The sequence below is a fragment of the Typopeltis vanoorti genome, chromosome 3, assembly GCF_054136105.1.
Source record: "Typopeltis vanoorti isolate ZY-2024b chromosome 3, IOZ_Tvanoo_1.0, whole genome shotgun sequence".
In the NCBI taxonomy this organism is placed as follows: domain Eukaryota; kingdom Metazoa; phylum Arthropoda; class Arachnida; order Uropygi; family Thelyphonidae; genus Typopeltis; species Typopeltis vanoorti.
Window position 1 is genome coordinate 90,177,929 of NC_143551.1, and position 20,285 is coordinate 90,198,213.

Consider the following 20,285-nt stretch of genomic DNA (forward strand, 5'->3'; position numbering starts at 1 on the left):
CTTGCTAATGCTTCTGCCTGGTATCTCCACTTGGGCCTGGCTCCCACTGAAAAGACCTCAATAAAGGTCGAAACTAGTCTGGGTAGTGGCCCTTCCCTTAATGCATAACATTATACATATCCGCAAGGAGATGTGTTTTGCATTATGGAAGATACTGAGATAGGAGTGATGTTATCTTGCTCCACCTTTGCAACGAGTTGCCCGGTGTTGTACCACCTTACTCCAGTCCTGAAGATACTTTCAGCCGCAAACTTTGTTTGCTCACACTTGGATAAAGGATTAAACTAAATTTATTATAGTCTAACCAAGTGAAAAATACACTTTCAACCTATTCTATTCAATTCTATTTTTATTAGTTTTACTTTTTTTTTGGATTTTTGTAAGTGAGTCACATAAAAAAATTCAAATAAACTATTTCAGTATGCTATAACTTTGGAACAAAGGAAGAAAATATTTACAGTTTGTATTACTAAAACTTCCTTGAGAAGTTATATGCAATAGCTGTCTGTTAACATTTCTTAAAAACAGTAAAGAATAATACAATACTGCATTATCTATTACAATTTCCCTTTTTGACATATTTTAATATCTTTCTTTTTAAGAAGAAAAAGAAACTGAAAACTATTCCCTCTCTCTATTCAATAAATAAATAAATAAAATAAAATAAAAATTTATGAAACTTTTTTGAGTTTTTGACTTTTCAAGCACTCAAAGCAAAATTTTTTGTATCACTTATTAAAGGAAGAAAATATTTACAGTTTGTATTACTAAAACTTCCTTGAGAAGTTATATGCAATAGCTGTCTGTTAACATTTCTTAAAAACAGTAAAGAATAATACAATACTGCATTATCTATTACAATTTCCCTTTTTGACATATTTTGATATCTTTCTTTTTAAGAAGAAAAAGAAACTGAAAACTATTTCCTCTCTCTATTCAATAAATAAATAAATAAAATAAAATAAAAATTTATGAAACTTTTTTGAGTTTTTGACTTTTCAAGCACTCAAAGCAAAATTTTTTGTATCACTTATTAGACCTACTAAACATCTAAAATAAGCTATTAATATTCAACTAACAACTTCCATCTTTTATCCTACATAATTCTCAGTGTAATAAATATAAGAAAAACTAGACAAGTCATCATCTAGTTTTTCTTATATTTAAAACATACAAAAAACTGTTATTTTTTTCATTGAGTTGTGTTAAGTTTTTGGAAACTGTAATAATTTGGAGTTAAGATCTATAAATATAATATGATACTTATATGTATATGTTATTGTTCAATTAGCTTATAGGGGGTTGATACTATAATAATTTAGACTTGCTATGCTACATGACCAGCTAATAAAATTCAAAATGCCATGTAATAAAGTTCCCTGATTTCTGTTCATATTCTGCTAAATTCTTTAAAGAAGAGTCAGTAGAATACGATCATAAATATAAGGCACTGAAACTGTGAACTAGTCTCATGGTTGTGTGTTTTGATACAAGGTGTGAGTCGCAATCTCTCTCTCTGTTTGAATTGAGTGACATCATTCACAATTAAAGATCCTATTATCACTCTCTCTCTCTCTCTCTCTCTCTCTCTCTCTCTCTCTCTCTCTCCAAATGTGAGTAGAGATGACATCTCATTCAAAATGAGCTCCTCTGATCACATGACAAAATACAAATTGTTCCTTATATTCTCTCCACCAAGTGCCCTCTAAGGTAACTATCACTTAATTCCAGAAATTCAATTTCTTCATACTACATGCTGTTTCCCCTCCCCCTTGCATACTATAATATTCTTTTTTCGTGCTATCTTTCATGAGATAGCAACAAAAAAGAATAATCGAAAGTTGAAAATAAATTTCCTATTGAAAAGAAGAGCATGTAAGAAAGTTTTGAAGTGAATAAAAGTTGAGCAGCTCTCAGATGTGAACTGTAGACTAAGCACAAACATTATTCAAGAAAAAATGAAAGAGTTTGAGAACAGGAACCAAATCTTGGAGACTCAATGGCAGGCCATAAAAAAAAAAAAAATTGGCTCAGGCAGAGAGGCATATGGTCACGTTGTCTGCAAGGATAGAAAAATCAGAACTCCGTGGTGGACAATGGACATTAAAGAGGCAGTGAAGGAAAAGAAGAAAGGATATCGAAAGTTCCTGGCAAATAAGTCAGCTTGTGCTCTTAGAGAATACAGAGAGAAATGTAAGAAAGCTAAAAACTGTATAAAAGTAGCTAAACAAAAGTCATGGGAAGACTTTGGTAAGGACATAGAAAATAAATATCAAGAAGGTGGCAAAATATTCTGGAGACTGTTGAAAAAGCTCAGAAATGGAGGATAGAGTGCTATAAAAGGAATTAGTGATGATAAAGGTGACATGAAAACTGGAGAGAAGTCCGACACAAGTTAGCCGAGTGGCTATACGCTTCACAAACATATGCCTGGGAAAGAAGTGTCCTGGGTTCGATTCCCGTCGTTGATGTGAGGAGCTTAGGATCTTTCTCAGACAGAGCCAAGTTAGCCGAGTCTTGGACTTAGACTGCAGGGTTGATTTTTTCTCCAGAAAACAGGCAAACCAGCCTTGAAAACATAACTTCTACAGACATAGGATACACTGGTAGGCATAGGGCCAACCACCTTATCCTAGTATAACGGTTGCAGTTATAAGGAATAGAAACCCTTGACACCGAAAATGTAAAAGAGGGAAAGATTAAGAAAGAAAGATATCCTTGATGTATGGAGTAATTACTTCAAAAAATTGTTAAATGAAACAATCAGTGACACTGATTGTTTCATTGCAATTTAGAATATACACAAGAATGAGTGAATGACTCAGGAATATATATCCATACTTGAAGTAGAAAAAGCCATTAAAAGACTGAAATGTGGAAAGGCAACTGGAGTAGATAATATTCAACCAGAAATGCTCAAGCATGGAGGTATAAAAATCTTACAGTGGCTGCATTGAATAGTTCAAAAGGCCTGGACAGAGGGACTCCAGATAATTGGAGTAGAGCCCTCATAATACCCATACATAAAAAGAGAAATAAAACTGAATGTGAGAATTAGAGATATTTCCGTACTGAACGTTCCTGGTAAGATTTATGCAAGTATACTTGAGAAACAGTTGAGAAGGATTGTGGAAGGAAAGCTTGGTGAAGAAGGACAAGCTGAATTCAGGCCAAATAGAGGCTGTCAGGATCAGTTTTTAACTTTATGACAAATAGTTGAGAAATCATGGGAATATAACAAAGATCTGCATTTAGGTTTTGTAGATTTGGAAAAGACATATAGCAAGGTGCCAAGAGAAAAGCTATTCAAAATGCGGATCTTTGTTATATTACTGTTAGAACACATGCAATTTATAGACAAAAAATACTAGCTGTGGTGGTAGTGGTTGTGGGCAGTAGATGACGTTGATGTAGGTGATTGGTAGTAGAGGTTCTGTGTAGTAGTGGAGATGGAGAGTGTACAGTAGGTGTCCTCCCACGATGAGTCTTCGGACTCCTTGGAGGTGTCACAAATAATCATAGTATTAAACAAGATATCAAAATTGAAGATGTTAATCTCAGCTCTGTACTTTATGCAGATGATTTTATACTTTTAAATAAATCCAGTACAAGTCTGCAAGATTCCATGACTAAATTGAATAACTGTTGTAATAAATTTGGTAAGAAAATCAGCATAACAAGACCCAAGACAATGAAAATAGGCAGAAACTTTGAAAATATCAGCTGCATTGTGAATGGAGAACCTATAGATCAAGTGAAACATTTCGGCTACCTAGGCACAATTTTTAGCAAAGATGGTAAATTAAACATGGAAATAGACAACAGAATCAACAAAGCTGGTATGATAGGAAGTCAACTGAATACATTTATAAGGAATAAGAGAGAAATTAGTCAAAACACTACATTAGCTGGATAAATAAATAAGACACTCTTCCATCTTGGGTGGGAGATGAATTACATTGCTCAGCATGAAACCATTGGCCTGCTTACTGAAAGCCTGAAGTGGCTTGAAAAAGTTCCATGTTTGGTCTTGTATATATATATATATATACATATATTATTATTATTAAGAGAGATCTCCAGGGAGTTAGACTTATCAAGGGAGGCCACATGTTACCTGCACCAGCTTTCATATATAGACAAAAAATACTAGCTGTGGTGGTAGGCTTGCACTGGTGCAAGCATTAGTCTTGCACCAGTGCAAGACTAATGCTTTGTTTATTGAAAGGGTATCATGCTTAGTCTCTACAGAAAAACTTCCAGATTATCTGTCTACAATTCCAATATACTACAGAACAATGGCACTAATGTATCATTATAGATCAATGATAACCACAATCTTTAGGATACATGATTCCCTTATTCAATTATGAATCTGATTTAAAATAACTGAAAATTTAATTTTTGGCTTTCTCGGTAACTTTAATAAATGCTTTGGAAATAATTTTCAAATTTCTTGTATTGCTTGACTGTATATCAACAATTAAGCAGAAACCAAAAACTTCTGAATGTTGAGCATCTCTAGATGCAGACAATTAACACATTACACAGTAAGAACAGCCATCAAAGTAAGATATTAAATTATTATTAATCTTTCTTGTTTGAAGAACAGGATTTAAAAATTCACTGAAAACTCAATGGCAATAAAAAAATGTGAAATGCTTAAAATTAAAGAATATATTAAGATCAATGATATAATCATGTAACAAATTTTTAAAATAAAGACTAATTTCTTTAACAATAAAAATATGAAAAATCCAATCACTCTAGATAAATTTAATGAACTTAAGTTATTCTTCATAATTATTGTAATATTACAAAGGGAAGGTCCCTGTCAAATGGCACGCAAATAATTCTTGTCCATTAATTGGCACAACAAAAGAAAAGATTGGCCAACTCTGATATAAGGTGGCACTCAGAATGATAGTTAACAGAACATAAAAAATGTCAAACTCACAAGTGATTGCCTTCGGACTGTTCGGCTAATAGGACCTTCAAATGAAAAATTAGACTGCTTTCCAACGAAATCTTCTGGAAGATGAAGGTCAGCAGGAAGAGATAACCTCTTGCTGATATCCTGCTATGGGAAATAAACATAATACTTGTAATAAACAGAACAAGAATATAGCATAATGGGGGGAAAAAAAGGAAAAAATTACAGATCAACAATAAACTAATACCTGACTAATCCGTCTGCTTTTTGAGCGGAGTTTAACAGGCGATGCAACTTCATCTGATGCTCCAGAAGCTTCCTCACTTTCTCCATCTGAACCAATTCTTGGATGCTCGTGAACAACACCTAATGAAATTAGACAGAAAAATAATCAACAATATAATTGGCATAAAGTAAAAATGTTTTTTTATCTTAAAAAAACATTTTTGTTAATTAATTGAAGTGCATAATTAATCACTAAAAACCTGAATACAGCTCGGTTATAAAAATTTCATATTAATCAACCGAATCAGAAACTCCAATAAAAATTTATACTTACCAACCACTCAGTTTTGAGGTACCATTTAATCAATATGATATACATGTCAACATTAATAGTATTCTCTACTAGCCGAATCAGTTTCCACTTTTGCTCATATACATGTAATCTAACTGTAATTTAAATGTAACCTAACATACTTTGGACAAACAGGCCGTTCTGTAGAAAAAAGAATTCGGTATTATATCGAATACATGAAACCTCAAAAGTCTGGTCTTGCACAACATAGTATTGACACTAAACACAATATCCAGTGGGATAAAGCTCATCTTCTTCATAGATGCAGGTTTAAATATGAACACCTTTTCAAAGAAAGTTGCGAAGCCCTTTTACATCGGCCAAATCTGAATCAGAACGATCATCTCTCTCTCTCTCCCCCCCCCCAAAAAAAAAGTTTGGGAGATTCTTATCTTATATAACCCATCAAAAATAGTTTTTTAATAATATTATTTATTAATACTAATTTCTAGCATGCGACAACTTTTTAATTGGTAAACTACCGACTGCTGTATGTACGTAATTTGTAATCTGGTTCCTTTGATTGCTTGTTTCTTTCTACACACTGATGATGTACTGTTATTTTCAGTACGAAATATCTGTACTTTCATTTCATTAAAGTTAATTACTGTGGTTATCGTGTAATTTATTATTATTTGATAATATCTTTCTTTAAATGTTTAAGGAATTATGTTTTGCCCTGTTTATGGTTTTAATTGATGTTATATATATATCATTTTTAGAATTTATATTATCCTCATGTACTGTAAATCTCCTTAAAACTAAGAGTCTAGGATTTGAGCCAGAAAATAACCCCCATATTTTTCTAGATGACTGGATATCGAGATTTTAGAAAAATTTAAAGAAAAAACTATATAAATTTAAAGATGAAGTCATTCAGTTTCTGGAATATATAAAAGAAGAAAATATTTATAATGTAGTAGATATGTACAATCTGATAAATAATGGACTCAGATCAACATTTTCTAATGTGGAAAGAATACTGAAAATTTTTCTAACAATATCCATTAGTAATGTCAGTGGAGAATGTTTATTTTCTGTTCTTAAAAGGATGAAAAATGATTTACGAAACTCTTTGCATCAGAATAAAAGGTCAAATTTATCACTATTATTTATTGAAAATGTGAATAATTTGAATTATGATGATATTATTGATACATTTGCAAAAGAGAAGTTAGGAAAAAACATTTGTAGTGTTTTTACTTAGCAATAGTTTAATATTTCTGTTTGATATGAATTGTCTTTACTTAGCATAAGTTTTTTTTAATAAATGTAATAAAAGTTTTCTGTATATATTGATTGTTTTTATTTGTCGTTATTCATTTTGTACAGGGCCCACTGGAGCACTCTAGCACCTCGGGCCCTGAAAAGTGCAAGTACGGTCCTGATTGCATGCAGAACACTATACAAAGCCCAAAGTTACAGATTATCTTTACTGTGACTAGTTTATATTCAATATTATACACACCAGTACAATATGTTCTAATATCTATTTAGAATTACATTTATTTTAAATACTACAACCGATGTGAAATAAGAGTGATTTCTAAGTTAAATGCTCTAATGTCTGAGAAGTCACTAATACTGTCTGATAACCCTTTCTCCCCACCCCAAAAAAAGTTTTTTTTACAGCAAAATTCACTGGAATACAGCTATTTGAATTCTTGAAAAAATGATGTGTTTGCAATTAATTTCAAATATTTAATATGCTTTTACATGTGAACAATGGAATACATTACTCAAACTGAAAATGCTAGTTGTGTATCAATTTTATAAAATATCCAAGGCCTAAAAAAAAAATATTTTACAATTTTTATTTAATAGCATACTTAACACAGATATAATTGTTTTTCAAATATATAGCAGCAACCCTTCTCCAACAAGCAAAGAAAAAAAAAAAAAAAAAATCAAAAAGTGAATAAATGTAAATACTATTTTTTAAATACATCAAATACCACAGCAGTCACAATCTAATGACTGTGTGTGTGTGTGTGTGTGTGTGTGTGTGGATACACATCTGGAGTACACAGTAATGCATAATGATTAGAACTCACTACACAATTATGCAGCTGAACTATACATAACTCTTAGCCTACCGGTGGCCTGATTGGCCGAGTGGTTAGTGTACCTACTCTTCAACCAACAACACGTCATGAACTTGAATCCTGCTGTGGGCATAGATGTTTGTGAATGTCCTATGGTGTGGCACAGCTATAACTTTTGATATTGAGCAGTATGACCTTTGTTGTCCTTGCACCATTAAAAAAAACCATAAATCATTATCCTCATCATCCCATCTTAGCATACCACAGCACTAAATGTACAATAGGTTTGCAGCCTTTGTGAGTTGAATTCCCCAAAATAAATTATTATTATTATTATTAATCTAGTACCTCAATGGGGTTCTAAGATCCATCATGGAGGTCTATCATTTTTTCTTTGTTCTTTTACTTTTTTTCACATCAACCCACATTAATAATGTATGGGAACACATTAAAAGATGCAGAACCTATAGCATAGTGTCATGTGTAACCAGGAGTTGAGAGAGAGAGAGAGAGAGAATAAAAAACAATCTTTTTTTAACAGGAGGAAGAGGTCAGTCATTAGATGACACTTCATAAGAAGACTACTCCAGAAAACAGAGGCAGAAGGAATGAAACTAAAAGAAAAGCAGGTTCAGTAGGTTTTCAGTTGCAGCATAAATGGATGTTGGTAAGCAATGGCTTACTCATGTCGAAACTTGAAAGTTCCAAGATCCACCAAGAAGATCCATTATGTGCTTCACAGGGGAGAAACAAAAAAGAATAGAATGATGGATGTATTTCAGTGGAACACCCATGAAAATATATGAGACAGAAACAGATCTGTGAGGTAGTTGAAGTGAGTCAGTGAAAGAGGGAAGAGTGATCAACAAAAATGTCCTGTTTTGGTGCCAAGAATTTTTAGAGCAGTTTTTGGTACTCATTTCCAAATGCAAGACCAATATTCTAAAGTTAGGCCAATTTGGGATTTGTACAGAGTTAGTAGCTGAACAGGCAAAAAGTAACATCTTCAACAGAAAAGGATACTGACTTTCTGGGAGGTTGAGGAAACTATGGATGTAATGTGTTTTTGCTTGACATTTACAAATAAATGTCAACCAACAAAGAGAAATATGATCTTGTCTAGTAATATGGGTATTCTTCTTCGACCCATCCATCCCTTAGAATAGGTAGAGTCCCTTGATTTGGAATCGCAATGAATTAATGTGCAGCCAGCACAGCATTCCTCTGCTGTATCCCATAAGGGTAAGTATTTATGTCAGTAGATCTGTGTGCTCACAGGACTGGTTTGCCAATTCTCAGGGGCAAAAACACCAGGAAGAAAGGAAAAGAAATCTGGAAACTCCTCCAGGAGGAAAGCAGCCTCTACCTCCATATGAGACTGGCTAACTCACCATTTGATTGAAAAGACCTGATAAAGGTTCTTTCCATCATAGGATTTAAACCTAGATCTTTCCAACAAAAGGGCTCGCCTATACAACTATGCTACAAAGACTCAGTATACATATATGGGTATTATCAATTTGCACTGGGTAGTGCCACATATCTTTCTCTTAAATATGGCAAGTTTAAATATAATTAAATGATTCACATTTTTTACTGTGTCAATTAGTAATTGCAAATTAGTAATTTTTGTAAAAATCACTAATTTTTACAAAAATGAGTGACTTTTATCTTCATTTTGTGTATCAACAAGTTATGCAGTACTTTTAAATGAATTAAATAATATCGATCGATCAAGTAATATGATCAGCATATGATTAAATTAAAAAATATGTAGCTACAGTTCAGTATAAATCCTGGCTATGTATCGCTAAATGGGTAAAACAATTCTTAAAATTAAACTTTGGAAGCGATATATAACGATATTCGGTTGATACTAACAGTGGAACCAAATTGCTTAGCTAGATCCATAATCTATACAATTTATTAAATTATAAAATTCTTGTGTAAATTTTCATAAACGATTCCAAAGTTAACTTCTGTAAACTCATATTCATAAAGGTATTTTAAGTTTCTTCGCCATTTTTAAGCGCCTAACTGTATGATTCATCTGGGGGTGAGGGGAAGAAGTAGCGTCTGTTCTCTATTGAACTTGTCAAACTACTTGTGAGAATGCTCCCGTCCCCAATTTCTCTGATGCTGAAAATTGAACTTCTGTTCACATTTAATTTTAAATCCTCCGCCTCGACGTCGTGAGTCATTGTAGTTGTGAGTCATCTTTGTCAAAATGGAGTAGGCATGTGAAAACCTGGGCCCTGTTTCCCTCCTCATTCATACACTACTGGCATATAAAAGCAATCAGGGAAAAAAAAAAAAAAAACGAGGTGCAGAATTACGTGAAAGACGGTACGCTGGTCTACAAAGGAGTGAGAAAGGCGAAACAGCGGAACCGCCAGCTGTCGTTAGACCGAATATTAACAAATTTTAATAATAAATACTGCTTCTTATAAAATGTATAATAGCAGTCTTTTTAACAAGGCGAATTAAAAAAGAAAAAAGTAGTAAGAAATAAAAATATTAGAATACATTCAACGGAAAATTAAATAAAATTCAACGTAAATTTTCATGCCTTCCCGAACAATACGAATCTACCAATCAGTCTGCCATCTATGTGGAGGCGTAATAATATTTGGCACTTTAAAACGATCTTTGATAAAAATTTATGCTGATGGCTAAAGTTTATTCCGTTCAAAATTTTAATTAGGTAAGAGAAATCATAAATAACGGTTTTACTCCAATGTCCGATTTTTTTTTCAGATGTCTTCCCACAGAAAATATTCTTGTACTAAAATTAATATTACATTTCATAAATCTCAAAAAAAAGACTGTGTCTCAGACAAGTTATTGGCTTTTCCGTGCTGGACTACGAAATTCGGAGTCACTGTTTATTTTGATCAGTCAAAACATGAGAGCATGAACTATTCAAATCAACTCGTAAAAAGTAAATAAAACGATGATTCCTTGGAGCTCGTTAGAGGTATCATGTCTTAATAATAATAAACTGAAGAAATAAATACTAATAAACCAAGAATGTGGCGTTAAGATCACTACCAAATGCATACTGACATTTAATGGCAAACCTACTATTTAAAATAATTTATGCTCATCGCAGAATTATTATTATTAAAGAAATTACATTTTTTAAAAAAATCATACAAGAATTATATGCTGAGGTCTGGTCACATGGGTTTCTTCGGGATGAGGAAAAGACGGAAGGGATCCAGAGGAGGCGAGTGGTTTGTGGAATACTACCTACGAACAGAGGCATAGCTAGGGAGGGGACGATCCGCCCCGGCCGGCACTTTGAACCTTTTTGAATTTTTGCAGTTAATTCTAAAATAGTCTCGATAACTCATTTCCAAATATTGTAATACTACTGCGAATTTTCCTCACAATTGCTGTAAGTGTTGCTAGTTGTGAGAGGAGTTTTTCTAAATAAAATAGATTAAGAATTATCTACATTACCATGAAATAGACTTCGCCAATGTCATCGACAATTTTGCTAACAGAAAAGCAAGAAAAATAACATTTTAGAATGTTGAAATTAAAGTTTTACTTCAAAAATAAACACAGCGTTTTAATTTATTTCCCTATACGTCGTTTTGACTTTTTGTAGTATTTTTGGTGTGAATTATAGGGGCGGCAAAAGCTCTAGCTACACCAGTGCCTACGAGTATAACGATATATCGAGTGTTTGGGAGTTTGCAAAAGCTAGTTGTTGATAGGCAGATAAGAGGCGGGGGGCAAGATAGAAAGATTTAAGTTACTAAAAGGATTTTAAAGAACTGGTGTACAGGAAATATGTCAGCACCCGACTAGATGCGGGGGGGGGACGAAAGATTGTTCCTGGAAATTGAGTAAGAATAGTGTTAGCTTGGGCCTATTCGGTAGGGAAAATCCTTCTACTTCCGTATAAGACCGGTTAACTCGCACCTGTTTTAGGTGCATAAGTAACTATTAAATTCGTTCTGTGTATGAGTCCATCAGTAGGCACAGAATAACTCCATTCTAGTGAAGTGAATTTCATTAACCTAACATTGGGGATCTCTGAGATTTCAATTCTGGTTTAAATCAAACCAGTTGCAGGGATATGATTAAGAAAAACGATTAAGTGGTTTATTATTATTAAAAAAAAAAAAAAATCCTGCCTGCAAAAGGCTATCAGTCTGCGGTACTAAGGGAGTAATACCCTTGGCTACCCACAACATGGTACTATGTACAATATGTAAAGGATCAGTTTATACAGAACAGTATACGTTCCATATTAGGCCTAAGGGTTAAACAATCCGGACGGGCTCTAGGGACCAAACATGGTACCTTTTCAAGCCACTTTAAGCTTCTAATAAGTAGGTTGATGGTATCACATCGAGCGACGAAAATTATCGTCTAAAGACTTCTATGTCACAAACATCTATGACCAGGGTGGAGAGCGGAAACGCTATCCGTTCGGCCACCTTGCTTAATAATGAAATTTGGAAAAAAAAATCTCTATTTGTCGAGTCATTTGCGTTTTGGCTTAAATCGGACCATTTGTAATAACAAAATTACACGAGACGTTTCGAAACGATATAAGTGGAAGAAACGCAGTTGGAAGAACGGTGCGACATTATCTCTTCGGATAGGAAAGACCTATCAATTTTCGTCTCGACGAAGAGATCTTTAGGTGGAATTTTTTGAATTGAAAGTAGGTTAGCTGATCTCATACAGGAGTAGTTGTTTCTCTCTCGGAAACTCGGCATTTTTTTCCTCGCTGCCAAAACATTCCATATACGAGTTAAATTAGATTAGCCAAATATATTTAATTTAGATATACATAGTAAAAATCTGATATTACTATCAGATTTAAAGAGAAAGAAAGAGAGAGAGAGAAAGCAGCAAGCTGCATATAAATGAAAAAAAAAAAAATACACGCACTTTGTTTTTTATTTGAGCGAAACCGAAACTACATTTTAAACTTTTTGATAGCTCCTATATGCTACTTAAATATAAAGAGCCAATAGTCTTCATTTCGGCGATATAAACATTATTCAAATTAAGGGGATATTAAATCCCACATTGTTTTAAAACCGAATAAGAAACTCAAAGATTGGAATCAGAGAGTTTCATGCCGAATATGGTAAACTATAAAAGTATCGGCGGCCTAGCGTGAGCTAATGTAAGTAGTCCTAGTTACGTAGTACAATCTCAGGCAACTCGTTGCAAAGGTGGAGAAAGTTCTGAAACTCTCTGATTCCAATCCTTGAGTTTCTTATTCGGTTTTAAAACAATGTGGGATTTAATATCCCCTTAATTTGAATAATGCTCCTATATGCGTTTTCAAAATGTGGGAAGCAAAGCATTCATTTTCCACACCAATTCTCTATTAACAAGTACCATAGATAGTGTACGGATCAGATGGACTCAAAACTCTGAGACTAAACATGGAGCTTTCTTTAACCACTTCAGGTGTACGATAAGCAAGTGGTGTCTCATACTACGCGATGAAACATCGACCACCTAAAGGAAAGCATTCATGGCCAGTGGGATTCGAACCCACAGCCTGATAGTTGGGAATGCGCTATCCATTCAGCAAATAGGGTCAAGAAAATCCTGGGTGTGCATGATTTTTCCTAAAGGACAAGGATACGAGATGCGGCATTCTTTAACTTTTTCTAGTATCTATCCATTAATACTAATTTTCACGAATAAAATTCGATACCCTGATGACGAAATTCGATTATATGGAGAAATGCGATGTTTTATGTCTGGAAAGTAGTTCGTTTGCTAACTTTCCAAAAAGGGAAAAGTTTAACTGAATCTGAGGTTGCGCATTCCACAACAGGTTTTAGCGTTCATAACTAGGTATATAAAACTAAAAAGTGGGCGGAATAACCTGCTTTGTTTGATCCACCTTTAGAGGTAGAAATTACGCTTACAGCTGAGTGATTTGAATGCCTTTATTAAGTTTTAAATACATTTGGCAAGTAACACTGTTATGGAAACTTCTATTACAGGAACATTGTTATTGGTGTATTATGCCTACGGTGGTCACTCTAAGTTCTAGGTAATAAGTACCATAATTTCTTTATAATTCTGTTACGTATGGGCTTTGAGAATCAGTATGGCTTGACATCAGAGAATTAACGTGAATATTAAGCGGTACAGGTGAAACTAAACACCTACTACATGTTTCTTATCTTTACTAAATTTGAACGTATCAATTATATGTAAGTATTTATTCAGTAAATTTTATAATATATCCCCCCCCCCTTTTTTTTGAATTTTGAAAAACGAGAGAATGTTTTCTGTAACAAACATTTTATCCCCCTCCCCCACTCCCATATCCAAAAGCGTAATAACGTAGTTTAAGGACTAGCCCTTACACAAAATCTGAAACCCAAGTCATCCAAGCAATCGTCTATGATTTGTCTTTAGGTGGGAGATGAATTACGAAGTTCCATGTTTAGTAGGGTTTCCGGACTATATATATATATAGTCCGGAAACCGGATATATATATATATATATATATATGCAAAAAACACATGAAATTAATATAAATAAGAAAGTAATCCCCCCCCCCGGTAGTAATATACTATAGGATTACGACATTTCGTAGGTGGGAGCCAGACACACAAAATTGAGAATCCTGGAGACAGAAAACCCTGACGACCGCCAATTTAAACCAGAGGTAGTATATTTAGAAATAATTCAGATTTAGAAATATACATTATTATTATTAGAGAAACCATTATAGAAAATAAAAGTATTTTAGCCTTTAAAATCTTTTCCTGTTTCAACTTCCAAAAAAGTAATCAATTTCTCAGGCATGGAGACATCTCAAATTGAGAATTCGATGTAATTGTTACTGGTTCACAGAACTTCGCTAACAGTTTTATATTTGATTCGGATTTTAGAGGGAAAATAAATGCTAAGAACGTATCACAATGAAATCACGTAAATCAATGTCAATATAAAAAAAATCTACTCGGGATTATTTTTCTTTAAGGGCTGCTCCACACTAAAACCAAGTCTCATCTGGCTTTTGTGCACCATTGTCAACAACTTATGCATTTTTTTAAAAACACTATATTAATTTCATCCGACTAGTGCTTCGACTGAACAACACTTCCAAATAGAAAGTTCGGATATTAATGATCATTATACGGAATACTGGCCTCGATATAAACTTCAATCCATCGAAAATAAGATGCATTAAAAATTAATATGATTTTTTTTTATTCTATAAAAATTACTTCTTTTATAAAATTATCAAGTAACACATTCCTACTGCAAGCTGAGTAACTAGAGTTTTTTTTTTTCTATTAGTCACTGACATAATGTATCGTTTTAAATCAAACCCGCTAATTTCTTTCGATGCAGATTCAGAATGCCATTTGCTTATACATATTTTATCCCAAAAGAAAAACTCTTACTTTGAATTCCTACGTTTTTCTTAAGAAGCAATGCTAAAACGAGCGAGTAAAATTATGGAAAGTATGTCATGCGTCCTTAAGGCCAATATACAGTTAGATGAAGACTCAAACGTTTTAAAGGTCACGGTATAATGTAATGGAATGGAATCTTATAAAATAGAAAGCATGATCTATAGAAATCATTACAGCAATATCAAAGCTTTTCTTTTCCAGTCACTTTCAATCGAATCGTCACTTTGATGTAGCCTTGCATAGACAGCTCATTATGAAGTCAATTGCTAGCTGAAAGTTGAACACGTCCTTGAATTTATTTATAAATTTCTTGACGTCATTTATAATTTCCTTATTCTATTCCTTTTCGGCGCAATTTCTAGGCTCGATATCATCAAAAGTTTAAAGTAGCTTTGAATTGTGAAATCAGGTATGGATTTGAAGTTATCATCCTTACACTTCAGTATTTGATAAGGATTCTGCTTTCTACACGTTCACATGCAATAGAAAAGCAAATTAGCGATGCAAAAACCAAAGGTGGTGCACAATGAATCAGAATTTGGACAGAAATGATTTTATGAATCAAAATCACGCATCCCTTGACAAATTACAGAGTTCTATGCCAATCATGCATAAATATCACATTCAATCAAGAATATGAAGATCTAAAGTCGAGATAGATTAATGACAAATACTGATGTAAAAATGTTTTTAATATATCATGAAAAATCTTATGCACACATTAAGAATGACTACGATTGACGCCTATCTGAAAATAAACTAACCAACGCCTCGTGAGCGTTAAAAATTGTTCACAAGAAATCGGAGGAAGGGGCACCAATGAAAAAGAGCAGAAATGTTACATCAAATCTTTCGCAGGCATGTATTCCTTCTGTGCATAGTAGAAAAAATAAAACGAATTTACGAAGGATGAACAAATCAATTATTTTAAGAAATGAATATTAATTATAATAGTTGTAATTCACCCTGTGATTGACCCTAAGAGTTTAAGGGATTTAGGTAGGGAGATCTTGCTGGCCAAGATTTCCCTACCTAAACTAATCTAACAGTTGTTAGTGATGACGTTTTAGATTCGAAAACCTGTGATAAAAATGTGATGGAATTCCATCAGAACGGAAATATGTACATCCGATAGTTCATTTTACAAAAAAATTAAGGCGTGTTTCTTCAACACTGAGCCAGTTGAACCTTTAACTGGTTCCCAACCAATCTACGTCATACATACATATATTGAAAATCAGAGATGGAGAAAATTTTGAAATGTTGCATGCATGAGAATTTTCACTAAACTGCTCGAAACAGTGCTGCAGTTTCTAGAGGCCAAATCTCGAAACGACATATCTAGAAAGGAAATTCCTCTAGACGTATATATCAAACGGAAACGTGATGGATCACTTTCTACTTCTGTCTGCCGAAAGCCAACTTTTACAGGATGCTACATTCATAATGCACATCTGCTCACCATCCGTCTGACTATTATTAACAACTACGATCAGCAGTAAAATCTGCTCACCATCCATCTGACTATTATTATTATTACGATCAGCAGTAAAAAAAAGTACGATATTGTAAAATCCTTAGCGTCTACAGCACACAAAATTTGATCCTCCGAATGATCGCTCAAACAAGAACTGGAAACTATCAAAGAAAGAACTTTACCAAATGGCCATAACCCAAGAATAACAAAAAATATATATATAATTATTTATTTTTTCTGTATATTATTTCTTTCGACTGCCTGGGTTTGCCAGTCAGTATGTCAGTTTTGCAAGAGTTAAAACGAACGTTTCCGGGAAGAAAATGTGTCCACCTCCGTATGAAACTGATACAGAAAGAAAGAACTCGAATATGTCAAAAGATTAAAGAACCTCCACCACCTTTTATCAACTCATTACTGAGTTTGTTATTTCTTCTCTTTACGATTAAATAATAACAATAATAAAATTCAAACTGCTTTCCTCAGCCCCCCCCCCCACCATCCTCGGATTGCTCCGTTTGCTTCCAACGAATCAACCGCAGCTTGCAATTTATAGGCAATTAAACATATCTCGGTGCAAAATCGGACTATCATCCTTTGTGATTACTCCCTTGACACAGATTTACATAAGCAATGTGTGTAATCATGAGCAGTAACGTTATGCTGATATCATCACTCTTTTTTGGGCTGTTTCCGATGAAACCTTCATAAAAATCCTACTCCCTCCTCAGTGCACAGATGTTCAGTTTCTGCTGATAACTCCGTTAGTACCTTCATCTGAGTTTATATCCATAATTCCGCCGTTTTCCCGAAAAATTGCTTAAACTCGAGCAATCAGTAACTATCCATTCTTAGTCCAACTTCAAACTCATTGAACTGATTATTGCTTATCTGGATACATCCACAGCTGCCGTTATCTTGTTTCACATATAGCAGTTTTTCTCAATTACAAGTTGTAATCATTTTTGTTCTCTCTGTGCTAGCCTCAAAGTTTAGGACTCATCCAGCCCTTTAAATAAAGGGATGGAAGTCGAGGTGAATTTTCCATAAATATAGACGACAGTAATACTGTATGAAAGTTACCCTAAGTATCAAATGTATCGAAGAAAGAACTCCAATCTTCGTTACTCATCCTTTGAAGATATTATTAACTTAGCACTTCAATAAATATGAAACGAAAGAAATGTTTTCATTCGTTAAAGGACCTCTTAGTTAGAATGAATATATTTTGGGGGGTTTCTTAAATTTGACATAAATAATTTGACCACTGGCTAATTATTTATGTCAAACAAGAACACTTTCGTTGTACATAAAAAACTTCGTTGTAAAATGAAGTTTTTTTTAAGTACTTTCCATGGATGTGACTGCCAAAATAAAACACAACTACCGTACATGATATCAGCAACTTGGATTTAATATTGAAGCTAGAGTAACAAATGACTATTATTAACAACTACATCAGCAGTAAATTACAATTATGTACTTTGATTTAGCAGTACCGTAGGACAACAAACACATACCACACGTTTGTGATTACAAACTATGCTGTGGAAAGAGGAAAGAATACAATATGTATCTCAGTGAAACTTGACTACTTTTTTTTTCTAGACAGGAAACGATAAAGAATTTCGTTTAGAAACATCGCTTGTGTAACGTGTTTCACTTGCAGTTCGTTAACTGTAAAGTTCAAAGAGACGGAAGCATTGGAAATATGTAACCTTCCGTAAACCTTACTCGTCCACTTCGCACCTAGCAATGATCTCTTGAAGCACCACCTCAGCTTCCATCATCTCTGCATTTGTTGTCATGGTTACCATCGATTCAGAAGACAGGGCAACGAACCTAAACAAGCAGAAAGAGAAGGATAGCGTTGTCATAATGCAAAGAATGGACTGCAACTGACACCAACAAATTTTGCGTAAGCAAAAAAGATTAGGTCATTCAGTAATAACAAATCGGATTCTAAGAAGGGTTTCCAAACCGCTCTACAAACCGATTAAGGGATTCTAGAGGCCTAAGCGAAAACAAATACATCTCTTGCTTTTCTATTTTTACAATGAAAAAAATCAATATGAATCTCATTTTACGCGAACATGGCTTACATCTGATTTCCGCATCCCCCCCCCGTATCTCTAAAGTGGTTTTGTTTGTTTTGTTTCAGATGGACCATCACAGGCTAGTAAAGGACAAACACGAGGAGATCGTCTCTGAGCATTGAAGGAAAGCGCAGCATCAAAATGGATTGATGCCCCCCCCTTTTTTTTATATAATTCCTTTCATCATAAATTCGCCATTTCCGGTGAATTATGAAATAAAATATCGTCAACAAGAATGGTCCTTTCATGTTATTAGACCTTGTGGTCTCCTCTGGAAATAAAACACGTAATAATAATACATGAAATATTCTCCTTATTTGATAATGCAATGAAAAGTGTTTTTCTTTTTTTACAATATAAGATGACGTTCTGATATTCCTTACTTCAACTCTGTAAACTAATAATACGTAAATGAAATCTGTAGGTGTATTGACGAAGTATGTAAACAAAAATAACCAGTTTCCCATGTTATATAAGAAGCAATCATTCGCTGTCGCTAGTCAAAAAGTTATGTTTCTAAAAAAAAAAAAAAAGTGAGTTTTATGGGAACCATTATGATCATTTACTTTATTTAAAATTACAACCATTAGTTAATACTGATGAAAACCGTTATAAAATGAAGTTTTAAATCCCAAACCATATTTTGGATGAAGTCGTTATATTAAAGCAGGACAGTAATGTAAAACCGTTGCGGAAAAATTGTAGGATTCTTCTTCCCCACATTCCTCCCTCTCCACCCCCACATTGACTCTGTTATCAGCAACTCGGCGGAAAGTAAAGCTCTTGTTTGGAATTACAAACTGAAGCAAGCAGACTGAGGTGTCTGTTAATTGCGTGTATTCTTCAGGACGGTTTGCTTGTTGACAGAATGAAAAATGCAAGTTTCCGGTACGACACACACGCACACACCTCCACTTTTGAATGAGATTGGCTAATTCACATTCAATTGCAAACGTCTCAAAAAGGTTCTGTAAAGTTCTTATAAAGGTTCCCGATCTTTCTAACAAGCGATACCTGCAGACTAAGAAGGCTCGGGAAATAAAACACAAACTTCGTAAGCCGTGGGTTTAGTATGATATATTTTGTTTCCTTTCGTGTGTTCAGAATGTTTCTGCACAAGTTTTGGGGCAGAAGAGAAAGTAATAATTATCCAAAAATATAATAAGGTAAGAAAAATATGTCAAGAAAACTGCCAAATAAATAACGACTTAAATCAATGCGAGTTATTCTATTTAAAAAAAAATCCAAAAATATCTAGTGTTCATTAGCAACAATCATTGCAAAAAATAAATACTTCAGGGTGACAACATCAAGAAGCTGTTATTTAGAGTATATACGTCTATCTATCTATGTGAACTAAAATGTAAAGATGTGGATTTTTGGAATCAGATTAAATATATTCCTCCAATATTCTATTTTGGCCCTGGTGTAAAATGTCAGCACATCCTAAAGCTAAATATATACCTCAGGAAATCAGTTTTAAACCTTATACATCACGAGTGTTACACATGCGTATAAGACACCAGTGGATTTTTTTTTTTTTTTTAAATTTAGCTAGAACACTATCATCAATATATATTTTTGAGAGAAAGAAACAATGCCACAAATATGCAATCTGAAATATGTGCATCGTAACAACAGCAGAATTCAACAGTTACTACAATTACTAAAACGTTTAAGGAATTTAAGTGTTTTAGTATGTATTTTACTGCCAGATGATTCACCTGCATTT

General features: G+C 33.8%; 1 protein-coding gene across 3 annotated transcripts in view; it reads right to left on the bottom strand.

The window, feature by feature from the left end:
- LOC150108373 (cyclin-dependent kinase 17-like) overlaps nucleotides 1-20,285 on the bottom strand; it is a 248,506-nt gene that overhangs the window by 114,252 nt on the left and 113,969 nt on the right. For 2 of the 3 annotated variants that reach the window (XM_090390723.1, XM_090390721.1), the window contains exons 2-3: nucleotides 5,181-5,299; nucleotides 4,958-5,080 (exon numbers count right to left, since the gene is read on the bottom strand). In XM_090390723.1, the coding sequence (XP_090246849.1) occupies nucleotides 4,958-5,080; nucleotides 5,181-5,299 (242 nt within the window). The remainder of the gene's footprint in view (nucleotides 1-4,957; nucleotides 5,081-5,180; nucleotides 5,300-20,285) is intronic. The other variant, XM_090390722.1, reaches the window with a different exon arrangement.